The sequence below is a fragment of the Electrona antarctica genome, assembly GCF_951216825.1.
Source record: "Electrona antarctica genome assembly, chromosome: 6".
In the NCBI taxonomy this organism is placed as follows: Eukaryota; Metazoa; Chordata; class Actinopteri; order Myctophiformes; family Myctophidae; genus Electrona; species Electrona antarctica.
In genome coordinates this window covers 30,198,973-30,216,073 of record NC_136811.1, presented here as the reverse complement: position 1 = coordinate 30,216,073, position 17,101 = coordinate 30,198,973, and the positions used below count along the sequence as shown (strand labels likewise).

Sequence of the window (17,101 nt, the reverse complement as noted above, 5' to 3'; positions counted from 1 at the left end):
CTGTTTAGCTCAAAGTCTGAAATAGCAGGAGGCGATATTCCTTTTTCTATAGTCGTACGACTGAATGTCAAGGGGATGAGTGTAATCTGAACGCTCCAGATTGTACTGTCCTTTAAGTCCATGTACCTTCTTATGTCAGCTGTTAAATGCGTCAGTTGTTTGGGTGTAGGCTACTCGTAGCTAACCGGATAGTGTGTAGGCTACAGTACATAATGAGTTGTTTGGGTGTAGGCTATACTCGTAGCTAACCGGATAGTGTGTAGGCTACAGTACATAATGAGTTGTTTGGGTGTAGGCTATACTCGTAGCTAACCGGATAGTGTGTAGGCTACCGTACATAATCATATTAAGTCCCTGGTTCAATGAATTAACACTTTTCACAGCGGCCATTTTGACAAGTAAACACAGATGAAGGTAATAAACATGAATTGTTTCCACCAGGCCGAAGGCATGGGGAGAGAATATGTTTTGTTGTGGTATGTTTCATTTAGGAAGGTGTTTCTAACTTTATCAGAGCTGTTCATGCTGAATCACAGTAAATGACAAATTGGCTGTTATGGAGACCTGTGTCCTCTTACCTCTATGCCCTCTGTCTTCCTACACATGTCTAAATAAAACACAACCTGCCTCCAAATGAATCTGTATCATGTATGTGTGTGTGTGTGTGTGTGTGTGTGTGTGTGTGTGTGTGTGTGTGTGTGTGTGTGTGTGTGTGTGCGTGCGTGCGTGCGTGCGTGCGTGTGTGTGTGTGTGTGCGACTGACTGTGACTGTGTGTGTGTGCATGCAATCAAAATATATAAACTGACAGCCAATGTGTGGGGGGAATTATTTCAGTAATATAAATTAGTTGTTTGTAATGTGCTCTTTCAGCACAGTATCTATATAAGCCTATGTTCACACTGGCAGCCCAAACAGGTTTTTGGACAAATCTGCCCAGTACAAAACCTACATGGGAACAGATCTTTGCAGATCATATTTGAATCACATTCCTTAGCGATTCCCATTCGACTCCAATAATAGGATAGGAAATCAGGTCTGGGCTGTCGGTCTGAACAAAGACCTTATTATTAGCTTATTAGACACCCATCGTCGTCCTCTTCTTGTCACTCCTTTTCATCCTCCTCTTCTCTCCTCTCTACACTCTCCCCACCTCCTCTTCTCTCCTCTTATTCCTCCTCTCCGTTCTCCCCCTCCTCCTTCCAGGAGTCTCACCATGACACCCACAGTGCATCTGCTGCTGTTCCCTGTCCTTCTGGCCGTTGTGAGTATAACACAACACTGCTGTCATCTACACATCCATATTCACAACCAACTAAATACGGAGGTGGAACCAATGAGTTGCAGTACCCTATTAATGCACAGTAAATAACTGAGGATAAATTGACACAGGAATTTTACTGTGTATAGTGAATTTAAAATAAATATACACAGTACTGTATATATCTCATTACATTTGTCCCTGAATAATAAAACAACCAAAAACTTTAATAAACACGTTACTATTTGTTGCTATTTTACCTGACTACATTTACATTTCTTCTAACCATGCACCCATATATGCATATATTACTCATATCAAACAGAAATATTTGAATATCTGACCTGTTTTCCTTGTTCTATCTCTATTCTTCCCCTTCCTGAACACTACAAATGATGGGAACAATACAGATGAAGTTGAATTACAATAAGGAAAATAATTAATATAAAGAAATTTGTCTCTGAAAGGTTTGAGGCTCAGACGTCATAGACATGAGTCTCAGGCGTCATGAGTCTCAGATGTCACAGAAATGGCTACATATGCAAGAACGTTGTTGGTAACTTATTAAATGTGACTAAGGGGCACCATAAAGTGTGACTTAACTGAATGTCACTTCCGTTCACGCTTAGAGGGTGGAAACCTAACCTATGTAGACTTTGCTCTACTGTTCCATAGCAGAGTATAAGAATGCTACTGCAGTCAATAGTTCAACAGATAACTGGGCTTTCATCATCATCCGCCAATTGCACATAAAAGACAATCGGGCACACCGCTCTAGTTTATCTACCATTACTTTAGCCAGATCTTCCACTTTGAGTCCAGCATCTGGATATGTTATTGTCCTCTTCCTCTAGTTTAGTGATTCTCCAAGTGGGATCCAGGGACCTTCAGTGTTCCTTGAGGGGATTCAAAATGGACTCTACACGTCTGTAACTCTGAGTGTACAAATGAAACCAAATGGAGCCCCATCTCATTGTTATGGGATTATGCAGGTCTTTGAAATTAAAAGGTTTGAGAACCACTGCTCTATTTGGACATAGAGGTCTCCAGGCGGAATAGTATGTCAGAGATGATCAGAGTGTTATCACTGCAACATGTCCTTCAAACACATCCAGATGCTTTCTCAAGCAGGATCTTTATTGACCATGTAATAATAATAGGAGGAGGATTTCATGAAAGACATGCTCTAAAATAAGGACATCTTTAAAGGTCTGGTGACATAATCCTTTATTTCCCTTTGTTTTCTTATTTTTTCTTTTTTCTTTTTTCTTTTCTCTGACCTCAATTGCACCCAAAAAACCTGAACATTGAACATTCAGTAGATTTTCTGTGGTCTGGGGTTTTCTGAAAAATTAGTCTAAAAAAGTGGTCCACACTCCACTGGCAAACTGATTTGCCTGTGGACGGATGATGTCATCAGAATCAAGATCTGGATCTATTAAGAAAATGCATTACAAACAATGAAAAGTATGAATTAATTGCATTCAACACAGTGATTGCCAGGTACCCCTGGCCGCCATATTTCTTGTAGCTTGTTACAAGCTGTTCAGCCAGGACCATTTCTGACGAGATAGTCCTACTGTCTGGTCTCTATAGGAGAATCAAACCCACTGTCTCCTTAATTGTCTGCTTTCGATACATGCAGTATCACACAGAAAGAGAAGCGAGAGGTGAGATGTGAATGAGATTGATTCGTACACTGCTTCTCTGTCTATACCTGACACCCATTAACCTCCGTCTCCATGTGCTAACAGGCTGCTGGGAAGGGTCTGGAGGACAAGAAGGGCCCGATGGAGAACAAGGTTCTAGATGTGCCTGAGGGGACACCAGTACCCTATCCTATATTTCAGGTAACACACGCACATACAAGAAGCACCACTGTTTACTAAACTAGACAGCGAGCACGTGCAGTTAAAATACGGGTGATATATGGTCGTGTTTAATTGCTTGTTTGATTCTTTGTGTGTGATTATCACCAGATATGTTTTTTTCTTCTCCATTGGATTATGTTCTTACTTCTTACAGTATCTCTCTTCCTCACCCTCCCATTATCACCTTCTAGTTTAAAGCATCCCATCCTGGTGTAACTGAGTTCAGCCTGACTGGAGAAGGTGCAGAGAGCATTATGATCTCAGAGGATGGATGGCTGTACCTGGACCAGGCTCTGGACTGGGCCACAAATGACCACTACCTTATTGTGGTGCGTATGCAGTTCAGTAGTATGTAGAATTATATCACTTCACAGAAACACACACATGAATGCACACATACACTACGCTTGCACACTAGAAAGGGTTTAAACACACTATATGGCATTATTTATTTATTTATTTATTGTGTGCGTGTGTGTGTGTGTGTGTGTGTGTGTGTGTGTGTGTGTGTGTGTGTGTGTGTGTGTGTGTGTGTGTGTGTGTGTGTGTGTGTGTGTGTGTGCGAGTGCGCGTGTGCGTGCGTGCGTGCGTGTGTGCGTGCGTGCGTGCGTGTGTGTGTGTGATAATATCCAGGTGGAGGCATTAGCAGACAGTGAAGTAGTGGAGGGGCCTGTCACTGTGACCATAAATGTACTGGACATCAACAACCATGCTCCTTCCTTCAACCAGACGGACTATACCGCCGTGGTTAGGGAACGCAGCACTGCAGGTTTGTGTGCGTGTGTATGTGTGTGCGTGCGTGTGCGTGCGTGCGTGTGTGTACATCTGCGTCCCGATCATTTGTAGTGTTGAGTGTATATGTTGTTTTGACATGTAGTTTGAGCTGCGCAGGGTCCATCTGAACGGCCTGTGAAACGTGTTGTTGCAGGAGCTCCGTTCGCGCGTGTGTTCGCCTCAGACTTGGACGACCCCGAGACTCCCAACGCTCACCTGAGGTACAGCCTGGTCAGCCAGATCCCCAACAGAGAAAACACCCTTTTCTTCCAGATAGACCCTGTGACAGGACAGCTCTCCACCACGGAGGAGGGTAAAGCTCACATACAACACATGTCTGCGGTGCAATGCATGCACTATCATCATAATATACTTGCATGATGAACCAATGCACAAAATATTCACATATAACACACACACACACACACACACACACACACACACACACACACACACACACACACACACACACACACACACACACACACACACTTGATGAGCTTGATGCATGCACCCTGTGAAAAAAGTTGACAATCTGTCCATATCTGGCAGTAATCTGACAGTACTGTTCCACTGTGTAAACCCAGATTATACAGCTCAGTTATTCTGCTCCGGATTTACACTGCTGGTGGCAGACTGACTAAATGTGCCACGTGAACATGGTCTATATCACTGTATTCTGTGGCAACAGGTCCATTTGAATATAGCAGTGGTTCTCAAGGTGCACGGTCCGGGGACCCCCACTTTAACCCCATTTCATACTTTGGCTATTGAAAATGTTGTTGTAGATCTAAATGTTTTGAAAAGTCTTGAATTGTTTTTTAAATTACCGCTCTCTTATATGAGGCTCCCTGGCACAAAATCCTTTCAGATGCTGGTCCGCTGCCTAATACCTTTTCTATTAGGCGGTCCTTGAGAACCTCTGGAACACAGCGTGCGCGCGCGCATGCGTGCGTGTGTGTGACCGAGTCCAACAGTGAGGAAGTATTATGTGACATCTGGTGGTATACAGTATACAGTAGCACGTGTGCCTCTCTTAAGTATGATTGTGATATTATTGCTGTATTGCTCTAACAGGAGAGCGCATGCTGCAGGCCAGAGTGGGCATCCAGATCAGTAGAGGAGAGGGCCTCCTCAGTGATGCTCTGAAGAGGACGTTCGATGAGTTCTGCACTCCAACACACGACATCCCCTATGAAAACAACCCCTTCTACAGCTGTGTGGAGAATACAGGTGAGTGTGCGTGTGTGTGCATGCGTGTGCATGCATGTGTGTTCTTAAACTCTCAAATAAATAACGGTAGTGGGTCGCATGCACACCAAGACTTCAGTTCAAAACATTTATTTCATTTTTGAACAGGGACAAACGTTTCGGCTATCCATCCAGTGTCATCAGTGTGCTTAAACTCTAGAATGAGTAATGCTGGTCAAATCCTCGCATGGAGTCTTTTAAACACGTGCAGCAGAGGAAGGAATGAGAAAATACGGAGAGATTAAAATGGGCGGCTTTGGGTGATTATTCCAAAGCCACCCTTAAAGGTGGTGTCAGTGGTGTTAAATGAGTTCAGTCTAAGCCCAGGGTCAGTTAACAGTTCCATGATAGGCCTATAGGATCAGAGACAGAGAGAATCCTGCAAGGCCACGTGCCACATGCCTCTGTTGATCTTATCCTCACTGTCAGGCTGCAGGCACAAACTTGGTATCTTCATATTCCATAATTTTATTTATTTTAAACTGCATCGTAGTGTTGCGCAAAAGTCTGCATACGTGCAAGCTCACAACAGATTGCATTGCATTTGTTATTTTAGTATTATTTATTATAGTATTTTGAACATGTTTGCCTACATAGTAGCCTACCGACGGTATGCATTCCTTGTTGTTGAGAACAGTTGTTTCTCATTCTGTAAAATCTGAGTCCATCCTTGCTTTAGCTTTGAGTTGAGATTCATAGTTGTTTCTATCCAAAGATCGAGGAGCTGGCAGGAGTAGGGTAGCCCTGTCATCGACTGGGTAAAGTGATCGTTGAAGAACTCCATTTGCTCATCTGACAGTGAAGAGAGCATTGCCCAGTAGTCTGGCAACCACCTCCCATAGTCATGGTTGTCGCACGCCATCAGTCCTGGCAGCATGTTGTAGGTTGACGATAGATACTCTGGCAAGAGCCATTTCTTGCATGACATGCATCAAGACATTTTATAATGTCAAAAAAATTTGCTAGAGTACCTCAGTGAACCCTGAGAGCTATGCCAGTAGGAGGAAACTCCTAGCAGGTTTTACCAAACCGGACAGGTCTAGGGTGAGAGGACAGACAAAGCACAGTCAGACAACCTTGTGAAAGCATATGGGGCTGCATATGGGGCCAATAATGGAGTATCCCCTGTGTCCATAACTCAACTCATCATGAGCAGAGAGCTTTCATTAGAGCCTAATATGAAGGCTCTGTGACGATTTGGGGGGGAAGAAATCCCTTTTGGAGCTCAAAATTGGCAGCCATCTTGAAGGTCAAAAATAGGTCAAATCATTATATACACACCAGCTATGAATTCCTTGACCAAAATAAGCTCTGAAACCATGTATTGTGCATCATTGTAGTTCATTTTCACGGCAGCCATTTTGGATTTTGGCCTCTAAAAGATTTCCCCCGCACTTTAAAAAAGTACACCCCGGCTAAATTTGTTTAATAACCCTCCTAGATGACAAATCCATTGAGAAACGGACCTTTGCTCTCCACGGTCACGGAACGGCCCAAAACGACCCAACTGGTTTGGTGAGGTCAGATCAACATATGGAATGAATTCTGTACTGGCCATATATGGAGCGTGTCTTGAGTGTACAGGGTTTGATGAGGTCAGATCAACATATGGAATGAATTCTGAATTGGCCATATATGGAGCGTGTCACGAGGCATGACTAACGGACAGACTGACTGAGCGGAGATGCAGGTTTTCATAGTAAACTGTGACCTACAGTCGCAATAACTTCATTCCGTCCATTCAAATTTCAAACACAAGTTTTGGACAAGGTTTCTATCCAACAGTGACAATATTCACACGGCTGCCATTTTGCTATTACTTCATAGCCAGTGGTGTGAATTGGAAACCCCAACTCCAACAGTATGAGCAAAAGGGCCAACGTTTGAATGTGGTGAATTTGATGTTTCAAATAGGCTTAATACTATATGTATATAGACCATACTGCAGAACACACTGGAAACTGGGTTGGAATTTCTAAACCACTTTTAGATGTGGTGCTGTATAATTTCTGTGATATTCACCCCCTGTAATCTTATACTTCAGTGCCCATGTTGACCATATTCACTTATTGAAACATGTTCCTCGATAGTGCCCAATGGTTTTTTTTAGGTTTAAATGGCAACTGTGTATTTCTCTGTCAGAGATGAAGAGGCGCAATTTGAACCCCATGGAGGACCCAGACTTCACCCTGAGAGTGCGTGTGCAGGATTTGGCTGGAGCATCTGAAAACGCACTGAGTGCAAACGCCAATGTTCACATTGCTGTACAACAGAACCTATGGGTCAACCCTGGACGAATCACTGTTAAGGAACACTTAGAAACAAGCTACCCCATGGTGATTGCTAAGGTACAGTGGGATTCACATGATGTTACTCTTCCAATCTCTCTCAAGTGTCAATTATGTGCAGGAATACATACTAGTATGTGAAAGCTTTATTTTTAAAATGCCTAGGAAAATAATCTAATTATCTGATGAATTTTGGTGAATGGTTATCTACAGTGCCCGAAAAGGAAAGATAATTTACTGTATGTTTCACCACACAACCCTTTTCTCAAGAAATACATGTCAACTCGTAATGCTGAAATTTATAAAACAAAGAAATACATATTTTCTGTAGAACGGGTTAAAAACATTAATTTAATATTTAACCTTCGGTGTAAGGCTCCGATACCAATTGAATGTGGATGATAATCCCTACTGTCCTCTTTCTGCCTGTTCCCTTCCTTCCTCCCTCTGTCTAACTCCAGGTCCAGTCCAACGACCACAACGCTATTTACAGGTTGCTGCAGAAGGAAAGGGCTCTTGGGTTCCCCTTCATTGTCACCGTGGATGGGGAGATACAGCTGACTGAGGAGCTGGACAGGGAAGAGAAAGACATGGTACACATTATATGTTAAATCAGTGTTGGTTCTTGAGGGGGTTCCAAATCGACCTTTTCACTCCTCAACAGTGTGGATAATAGTAAAATAAACAAGAATGACTCAGTCATAATAACTGCCAGGTACAGAAAACTCTTGTTGATGAAGATCTACAGTATAATCAGTTTGTGTGCCGCAGCCTCTGCCTCAGCTCACAGCCTCACGTTGCAACGTTCAGAGTATGTGTTTTATGCTGCTCAGACTATGGGTTTTATGGGTAATTGGCTTAGAGGCAGCCTAGAGACGAGGCAGCCAATCATGAAAATGTGTCCACTACGGTCGTCACTATACAGTCGCTACTAGAGGTAGTAGCAAATGTAGTCCAGGTGCTTTTCAAGCACCTGGCAAATAGATATATTCACACACGTTACACACACATACAAACCCAGAGACACACATGCAAATGCACAGACACAATCATGCATATACCGGTACACACACACAATAGTGTAGAACAAACGACACACAGGATGGATGACTCAGGATCTTTCCTTTCATTTGTGTTTGTGTGTCCTGGGTGGGTTTCAGTTCATTCTGGTGGTGCTGGCTGAGGATGAGGATGGCAAGGAGGTGGATCCCCCCATGGAGATTCAGGTGGTGGTGGAAGATGTGAACGACAACCCGCCAGTGTGTGAGAATGAAGAGACGGTCTTTGAGGTGCAGGAGGACGAAGCAATGGGTACGATATGTGTGAATGTTTGTGTGAACCTGTATTACTACTATATTTGTGAGAGCCAAATATCCAAATATAAGTATAGAATTTGGGGCCCGTGGTTTGGGCACAGCGTGTCGCAGGTTTGAATCCCGATTCCGACGACTTTTGCTGCGTGTCTCTCCCCATTTCCTGTCAGTCTATACTGTCCTATCATGCATGTCTCACACTCACTTGCCTTCAATAGTGTTAAAATGTGATGATACATGTGCATTTTTCTTGCTAATGATTCTTGTACTTCTTGTACTGTATTTTTCTATTCTCTGATTGGCTGATCTCGTGTCGTTTCAGGCAGTCCAATAGGAGACCTGCTCGCTCACGATGCTGATGAACCTGGGACCGCCAATTCCCTGATCACTTATACCATCATGTCCCAAAGTCCTGCCGATGCCTTCTCTATTGACAGTGTTTCTGGACGCATCCAGGCTCTACAGAGGCTGCAGAGAAAAGATGCCACACAATACCTCCTCACTGTTGGAGTCAGTGACCCAGGTAGTACACACACACATGCACGCACACGCATGCGCGCGCACACACACACACACACACACACACACACACACAAGCGCGTGCATGAAGCATGCATGGTCACACGCACAATCTGCACATGCATGTGCACACAGACAATCATTTAACACTGAAATAGGAATAAATAAACCTGCAAATAAACCATTATGTTGATTTCACCATGCTGGCTTCTATTTCTCCCAGGTTTCAGCACACAGTGCAACGTCCTGATCAAGGTCATTGATGTTAACAATGAGGTGCCGCTGTTTGAGAAGGCTGATGTGAGTATATCTGCCTCACTACAGCAGAAACTGTTTTCTCTGTCTGATGTTTGGTATTGCAGACTGGGAAAGGAGACAGCTATGTCTGTACAGAACACACGCTCGCATGCACGCACAATCTCCTCTCTGTGTCGCTGTCCATCAGGTTCCGAAGGTTTTCCCTACGTGACACTGACCTTCGACCTTGTCTGTGTTTTGTGTATTTGTGTGTGTAGTATGGAAGCCACACTCTTGCAGAGGATACCCCTCTGGGTCACACAGTGCTGACCCTGAAGGCATCAGATGCTGATGACCCTAACAGCGGCAGCTCACGCATCGACTTCCACATCTCTGCCGGCAACGACGATGATGTGTTCAGAATTGAGACCGATGACACCGGTGAGGCCAGAGTGGTGCTTGCCAAGGTATGAGTATACTGTATACACACTCTCTTTAATAAACACATCCTACCTGGTGGTAATGCATACAGTGCCAGCCTGTTGGCAGAGTTTTATATAACAGTACAATATTTCTTGGTGACAAATGAAGTTTAGCAAAATCTAAATCACTGCTGGCATGACAGAAGTTCCGGCCATTCATATGAAAGTCTCTGTCTCACTGTGTTCATCTCCTGTAACTCTTCACCGTTTAACCACAGGAACTCTATACTGGGGGCGAACATTTAGCAACTCGTCAATCTGCTATTTTTGGGCCAGATGTTTGGTGTAGCAGGAAAAAGGAGGGGGCCTAGTATAGTTCCCATGTCAATAAGGGTTGAGGATTTAAGTTGTTATCCCCTGTTTTATACTGTTTGCAAATGTCTGAATATAGACAATCTACAAGCTCACAACACGTGTGATTTGTAACATCACATGTTACAAGCTTTTAGATCGGCGATGTTCGTTATTTTTTTACCATTGAAGATCTTTGTTGATAAGTGACAAAACAGGGAAGCCAATTTGAAAGTGGTGAACTCTCCGCTGCTCTGCCTTTCTCCTGACAGCCGCTGGACTTTGAGGCATCCGCCTCCTACACGCTGCAGATTGACGCTCGTAACCCAGAGCCCTTGATGCCAGGCCTGGAGTACGACAGCCGCTCCTCTGCCTCCGTGTCCGTGTCTGTGGGCGATGTGGACGAGCCCCCAGAGTTCAGCATGGACATCCTGGAGGTCACGGTACCTGAGAACACCACCGTGGGAGCCACCCTCCTCACCGTGGAGGCCAAGGACCCAGAGGGCAAAGAGCTCAGGTACACACTCACATTCATGGCTGCACACACACACACGCGCGCGCACACACACACACACACACACACACACACACACACACACACACACGCACACACGCACACAGGCACACGCGTATATATCCAAGCACTCTTACTGTTGGGTTCCTACACGAGTGGTTCTCAAACTTTTGGTAACACTTCATAATAATGACCCGTTATATAACATATATAATCGTTTATAAGCAGTTTGTAGACAAGTAACTGATCATGAACAAACCACTTGTTCACATTCACATTAAATGTTTACTAAAACATTTATAACTATGGTTAAAAATAATGTATAATGTATTTGTAGTAAACCCATTTGTATAAATTATTTTGTAAATTATTATTAACTATGTTAATGTGGATTTTCTACTACCAACTACCTGGCTTTAATGAGTCAGACGCAAAACAATTACTAGAATTATCTTTCACTTTTAGCAAATGATTTGTAAGACATTCATAAAGAATATATAAACCTTTGCATACGTTATTGTGTGCCCTGATCTGAAGTGGACTTTTCATATTTATTTCTTGTTTAATGAATGATTTGTAAGACATTTCTGAAGAATATATAAACCATTTGCAGGCATTATTTTGTGCCCTGATCTGAAATGAAGACTATTCATTATTCATGTTTAATAAAGGATTTGTAGGACATGTGTAAAGAATATATAAACCCCCTTGCAGACATTATTTTGTGCCCTGATCTGAAATGAAGACTATTCATTACTACTATAACTTGATTTCTGCTGCCTGCACAGTGTCAAAGTCGTACGATTTGTCACACACATTACCGCGGTGAAATTTGTTCTCCGGAATCATTTGATTAGTAGATTTGACCCCCCAATCCAACCCTTTGATGCTGAGTGTCAAGCAGGGAGGCATTGGGTCCCATTTTTACAGTCTTTGGCCGGGATCGAACCCCGATCTCCCAGTTTCAGGGCAGACACTCTAACCACAAGGCCACTGAGCTGGTCTTGTGTGTGAGTCAGTGTGTGAGCGGACGTGTATGTTTGTGTGTGTATTTGGGTGTCTTATGTGTAATTGTGCTTCCTACAGTTTCAAGATGGAGGGAGATGTCCAGGGCTGGCTGGAGATCGATGCAGCTACCGGAGTGATCAAGACCAAAGCCAAGCTAGACAGAGAGGTTCTGGATGGTTTCAAAGTCACTGTTACAGCCTTTGAGAAGGGTGAGATGAATACAATACATACACAGTACAAGGGACACGTGTTATTTGAACACTGAGTATGTAAAAATGGACCCTTAAGGCATAGGCGTAGAGAGTTATATTAACACAATGTTGCTTCGATCCCGGGCCGGGTCATACCAAAGACTGTAAAAATGGAACCCAAAGCCTCACTGCTTAGCACTCAGCATCAAGGTTTGGATTGGGGGTCAGATCAACTACAAATTCCAGAGTGTGGCACGGCTGTGTGTGTGTGTGTGTGTGTGTGTGTGTGTGTGTGTGTGTGTGTGTGTGTGTGTGTGTGTGTGTGTGTGTGTGTGTGTGTGTGTGTGTGTGTGTGTGTGTGTGTGTGTGTGTGTGTGTGTGTGTGTGTGTGTGTATTGAAGTATTGAAAAATGGAAATACTCAATTAAAGTAAGCATTTCAAAACTAAAGAACTTGAGTAAACGTACTTAGTTAATTTCCACCTCTGTATCTCAGTGGTTCTCAACCTGTGTGTCGGGACCCACATGGTTTTAGGGGGTCCTTAAAGTATACTGTCCCACTCACCTTCACAGAAAACTTAAAGTATACTGTCCCACTCACCTTCACAGAAAACTTAAAGTATACTGTCCCACTCACATTCACAGAAAACTTAAAGTATACTGTCCCACTCACATTCACAGAAAACTTAAAGTATTGTCCCACTCACATTCACAGAAAACTTAAAGTATTGTCCCACTCACCTTCACAGAAAACGGCGAGATGTCTGCAGAGCGCGACGTCTCTGTGAGGGTGTTGGACATCAATGACAACATACCCAAGCTGACGGAGTCATATGCCTTCATCTGTGTGCACAAGCCCCAGCCTGTGATCCTCCGAGCCCTGGACGCAGACAGTGCTCCCTTCTCCCAGCCGTTCACCTTCACCCTGGCCCATGGCAAGAAGTCTCCCAACTGGGGCCTGACCGCCATCGACGGTATATATACATCATACTGTTGTAGGGTCTCTTGGTGATGTGGTGACTTTAGAACGGTGCTTCCCAAAACAATGGATCCCATTTTTGTTGGGCTCACATGTCCATTTGTATGGGTCCTGAGTAAAAATAAAATCAGAAATATACTTTTTCAAATGTATCTTTTGGGTCTCCAGCTGAAAATGTTTGGGAAGCTCTGCACATGTCAGTTGAGATGAAGTCTTTTTGTTCTTAGGTTCATCGGCTGCACTGTCCTTGAAGAAGCCGCCTCATGAGGACAAAACATTCCTGCTTCCTATTAATATCAAAGACAATGCAGGGATGGGTGTCACACACAAGTTTGAGGGTAAGTGGTTTCATGCAAATTAACGTGATAGTTAAATGCAATGTATACTGCGTTAAGTGTTAAGCCAATGTTAATTTCACAAAAGTGTGCTAAGTAAGTGTGTGTGTGTGTGTGTGTGTGTGTGTGTGTGTGTGTGTGTGTGTGTGTGTGTGTGTGTGTGTGTGTGTGTGTGTGTGTGTGTGTGTGTGTGTGTGTGTGTGTGTGTGTGTGTGTGTGTGTGTGTGTGTGTGTGTGTGCGCGTGCGTGCGTGCGTGCTATACTGTTTGAAACCCCAGTGAGAGTATGTAACTGCACATCGCTTGGCTACTGCTACATGGAGCCTGGCGTTCAGTATGGGGTCATGGGATTGGGGGCCACCATTGGAATCCTGGCTGGGGTCATGGGATTTGTCAGTGAGTTTGCAGTCTCTCTCTCTCTCACACACACACACACACACACACACACACACACACACACACACACACACACACACACACACACACACACACACACACACACACACACACACACACACACACACACACACACACACACACACACACACACACACACACACACACACACACACTAGCCTCAGTACAGGTTTCTTCTGAAAGTATTGGAACCACACTCTCAACAAAGTCACCAGGTTGAGGAGCCAGACCAAGCTCTAATTCACTCAAACAAATGGCCTTCGTGTACTCCTCCCTAAGCCGCACTAATTCAAGTTTAGCATTCTCTCTGCTTCTCTCGAGATTACTACACATCCTTTCAAGCTCTAACTCATTCAGCCGAATGAGATTCTCAACCACATACTTTGATGATTCAGGACTAGAAGGATCAGGAAGCACCCCCTTATCACTCATGCCCACCCACAACACCTCTCTCTTGTACACTCACAGGTATCTTGTAGTGATTTGCAATTAAACCCAAATGCTCTTTGGCACAGTGATGGAAAACCTCTGTGATGTAGGGTCTCTCACAAAATCATCAAGTTTGAACTCCATGATTATTCACCTACGAAAGAAAAGGCAGCCTTCACAAGAAAACCATGCAGGCTACCTGCACAGATCAACTTAAAGGTCAAACAAAACAAAAGGTTACTGAAACATAAGATAACTAGGTTACCCCAACACGAAAACAGTACACCTTAGATTCAAGAAAACAAACGAATGGGATGTCACTCAACAGGTCACTGCATACACTCAAAGGGTTACAAAACCACACAAAACAGTACCTGACAAAATCCCTCTCAAACTAGAGACTCTTACTGCCACTAGAGCTCTGCTAGTTATCAATTTAAAGTCAAAGCACCTACACTACAAACATAAGAGCATTTTACAAAAGCCCCCAATTTACAATATGGGCCATATCAATTATGCTTGTGCAAAATTAGCTTTTGACAAGCCCCCAATTATATTACGGACCTTTAAAATTGGCTGGAACACCAAGGACCATAACATAATACGGACACAAAGTCAGGTTAAAAGTTTACAAAAATACAACAAATTTATTTAAATTTGAAATCGAGCATTAATTATCAGACACTGAACCCCAAACAAGCCAGGAATGAACACTGAATAAATAAAGGGTTAATAATTGCCGAAAACAATAATAATGATAAACTCAAGACCTAACTAGGCATCCTAACAAACAAACAAAAATATGGGCAGGTAAACTAATAGAGGGTATGTGCATGCTTAAAGTGAATGGCACATCGAGTGGCAAAGCAACAGGCAAAGTGAGTTAACATTGTTTAATGTTGTTTAATGTCAATGTTGTTTAATGTCAAGGCCAGAAAGTTCCGGGTTTGATGATGATGTCACGCGCATACCCTCTATAAGTGGGGGGGAGCCTGGGGAGCCAGAGTCCCCAGACTCCCCATAAACTACCAAAACAAAATAAAGTCCTAAACTAACCAAAAAACAAACAGAACACAAGGGAGCACAACTATTCAAGTTGGGTGTTGGGGAGACAATGAGCTGCCGGCCAGAGCTCCTCTTTATAGCCTGCTACTAATCATGCCACAAGGTCCAACAAGGAACAGCTGACACAGGGTGTGGCAGCCAGTCATCAGGTGATTGACAGGTGTCTATTTAGACCAGCAGAGGTCAGCAATATCACAGGCACTACAACAGAAAGACAGAGTAACATTAATGAACAGAATAGACAGATGATAGAGTATGAGTAGAGATCACGTTAAACCACACCCTCTCGTGTAATATTGCTTAAACGGCCCATGCGATTGCGTACCACCTGTTTTGAATTTTCACATAATGCAGGAGGCAACAGGAGGTTGCTTTACTGATAACAAGTGCTTCCAAACTCTGACACTTAGAAAAATAATCATCTGCAAGGTATTTCTTGACAGAAAGTAGCTCATAACATATCTACTGTGTATTTTTATGAAACAAACACTTTGTAGATAGAAAGAGGATAATTCAAGCTTTTCGTACAGCTGCAATGTTGGTGAGTTTGACGTTTAATACAATCATATAGGACTTTTCTGTTTGGATGAATATGGGCTGTCAATGGGAAATTGCACCTAGTTACCACCTTGCTGGCAAGATGGCTGCGGTGTGCATAAGGTCAATGGCTGGAAAATAAAACAATCCCCTCAATACTTTACGGGACAAATTATTTCTGAGCCTGATATGCATGGTACCTCGGTACAGTATATATTTATATTTGTAAATTCCAATACAAATGGCTGTAGTTGACCATGTTATGTTTTGTTTTTTCAACAGTAATTGTGTTCATCTATTATGTCAATCGCATAAAGAAGTATGAGCTGAAGAAGAAAGCTGCTGGGGATGATGGAGAAAGTGACCCCATCATGTAGAAACACCACACACACACACACACACACACACGCACGCACACACACACACACACACACACACACACACACACACACACACACACACACACACACACACACACACACACACACACACACACACACACACACACACACACACACACACTTATATTTCTATATTTTATTTTATTTGTACGGGAGATGAGGGCTAAAGTAATTGTCTGGATACTTTATTATACAACCTTTTACTTGTCATAATCACGCATTTTGTGCAGATCAATCAATTACTTAATTTATTCCAATTCCACTCCTGGCCTCAGTTTTGTTTTTGTTGTTATTTTGTTTTTGTATTATGCCATTCATTTCACCAACTCATTTTTTCATTACATTTTTATTGCACAGTATATGCTCACGTACTGTATACAAAGACTGAGCCACTACTGATTGCCAGGCAACGACAAACCTTACTTCCTGGATATGGGCTTGGAATTCGTAATTCAGTAATTCATTAAGTATAAGAACTCAGTTTCCTGTTTTGCTATTGTTCTCTGCTTTTGCTCGTTTGATGATGATAATAACAATCACTTGATGTTTGGATATGAATGAAATGTGTAGAACGTAAGCTGAATGTTGAATTTGGATGCTGTACAGTTGCAAGCTTTTAGTACGCCTATGGGGTAGCTGGCACTATCATAGAATTATTGAGACTAATTCCTCCACCCCACTCCATAATTGCAGTCCTGGTTCAAACGTGCGTCTGTACCAGGCTATGAACATAGTACACTGTACATTGTGTAAAACTCACTGCATACCTTTGCTGCGGTTCTTAATAAATGAGCAGGTGGGAACAACTTTAGTTTTCATTGCATTGTGGTTAGTCTGTGTGCGCGGCTGCGCGCACATATAATCCGTGCATGCGTGTGGTGTTTGTGTATCTCGATGGTATATACCTGTGCATGTGTATAAGTGAGTGTGCACGTGTTGGTG

General features: G+C 43.1%; 1 protein-coding gene across 1 annotated transcript; it reads left to right on the top strand.

The window, feature by feature from the left end:
* Positions 1–1,214: 1,214 nt before the first annotated feature.
* On the top strand, positions 1,215–16,135 carry cdh17 (cadherin 17, LI cadherin (liver-intestine); the record flags this gene model as incomplete). The annotated part of the gene is made up of 18 exons (XM_079503714.1): positions 1,215–1,262; positions 3,014–3,109; positions 3,322–3,459; positions 3,764–3,899; positions 4,059–4,217; positions 4,982–5,137; positions 7,298–7,503; positions 7,905–8,036; positions 8,604–8,754; positions 9,079–9,279; positions 9,499–9,575; positions 9,791–9,979; positions 10,558–10,802; positions 11,886–12,016; positions 12,747–12,971; positions 13,204–13,314; positions 13,590–13,706; positions 16,041–16,135. 18 exons carry the CDS (start codon positions 1,215–1,217, stop codon positions 16,133–16,135), a joined length of 2,613 nt encoding a protein of 870 aa, XP_079359840.1.
* Positions 16,136–17,101: the final 966 nt, after the last annotated feature.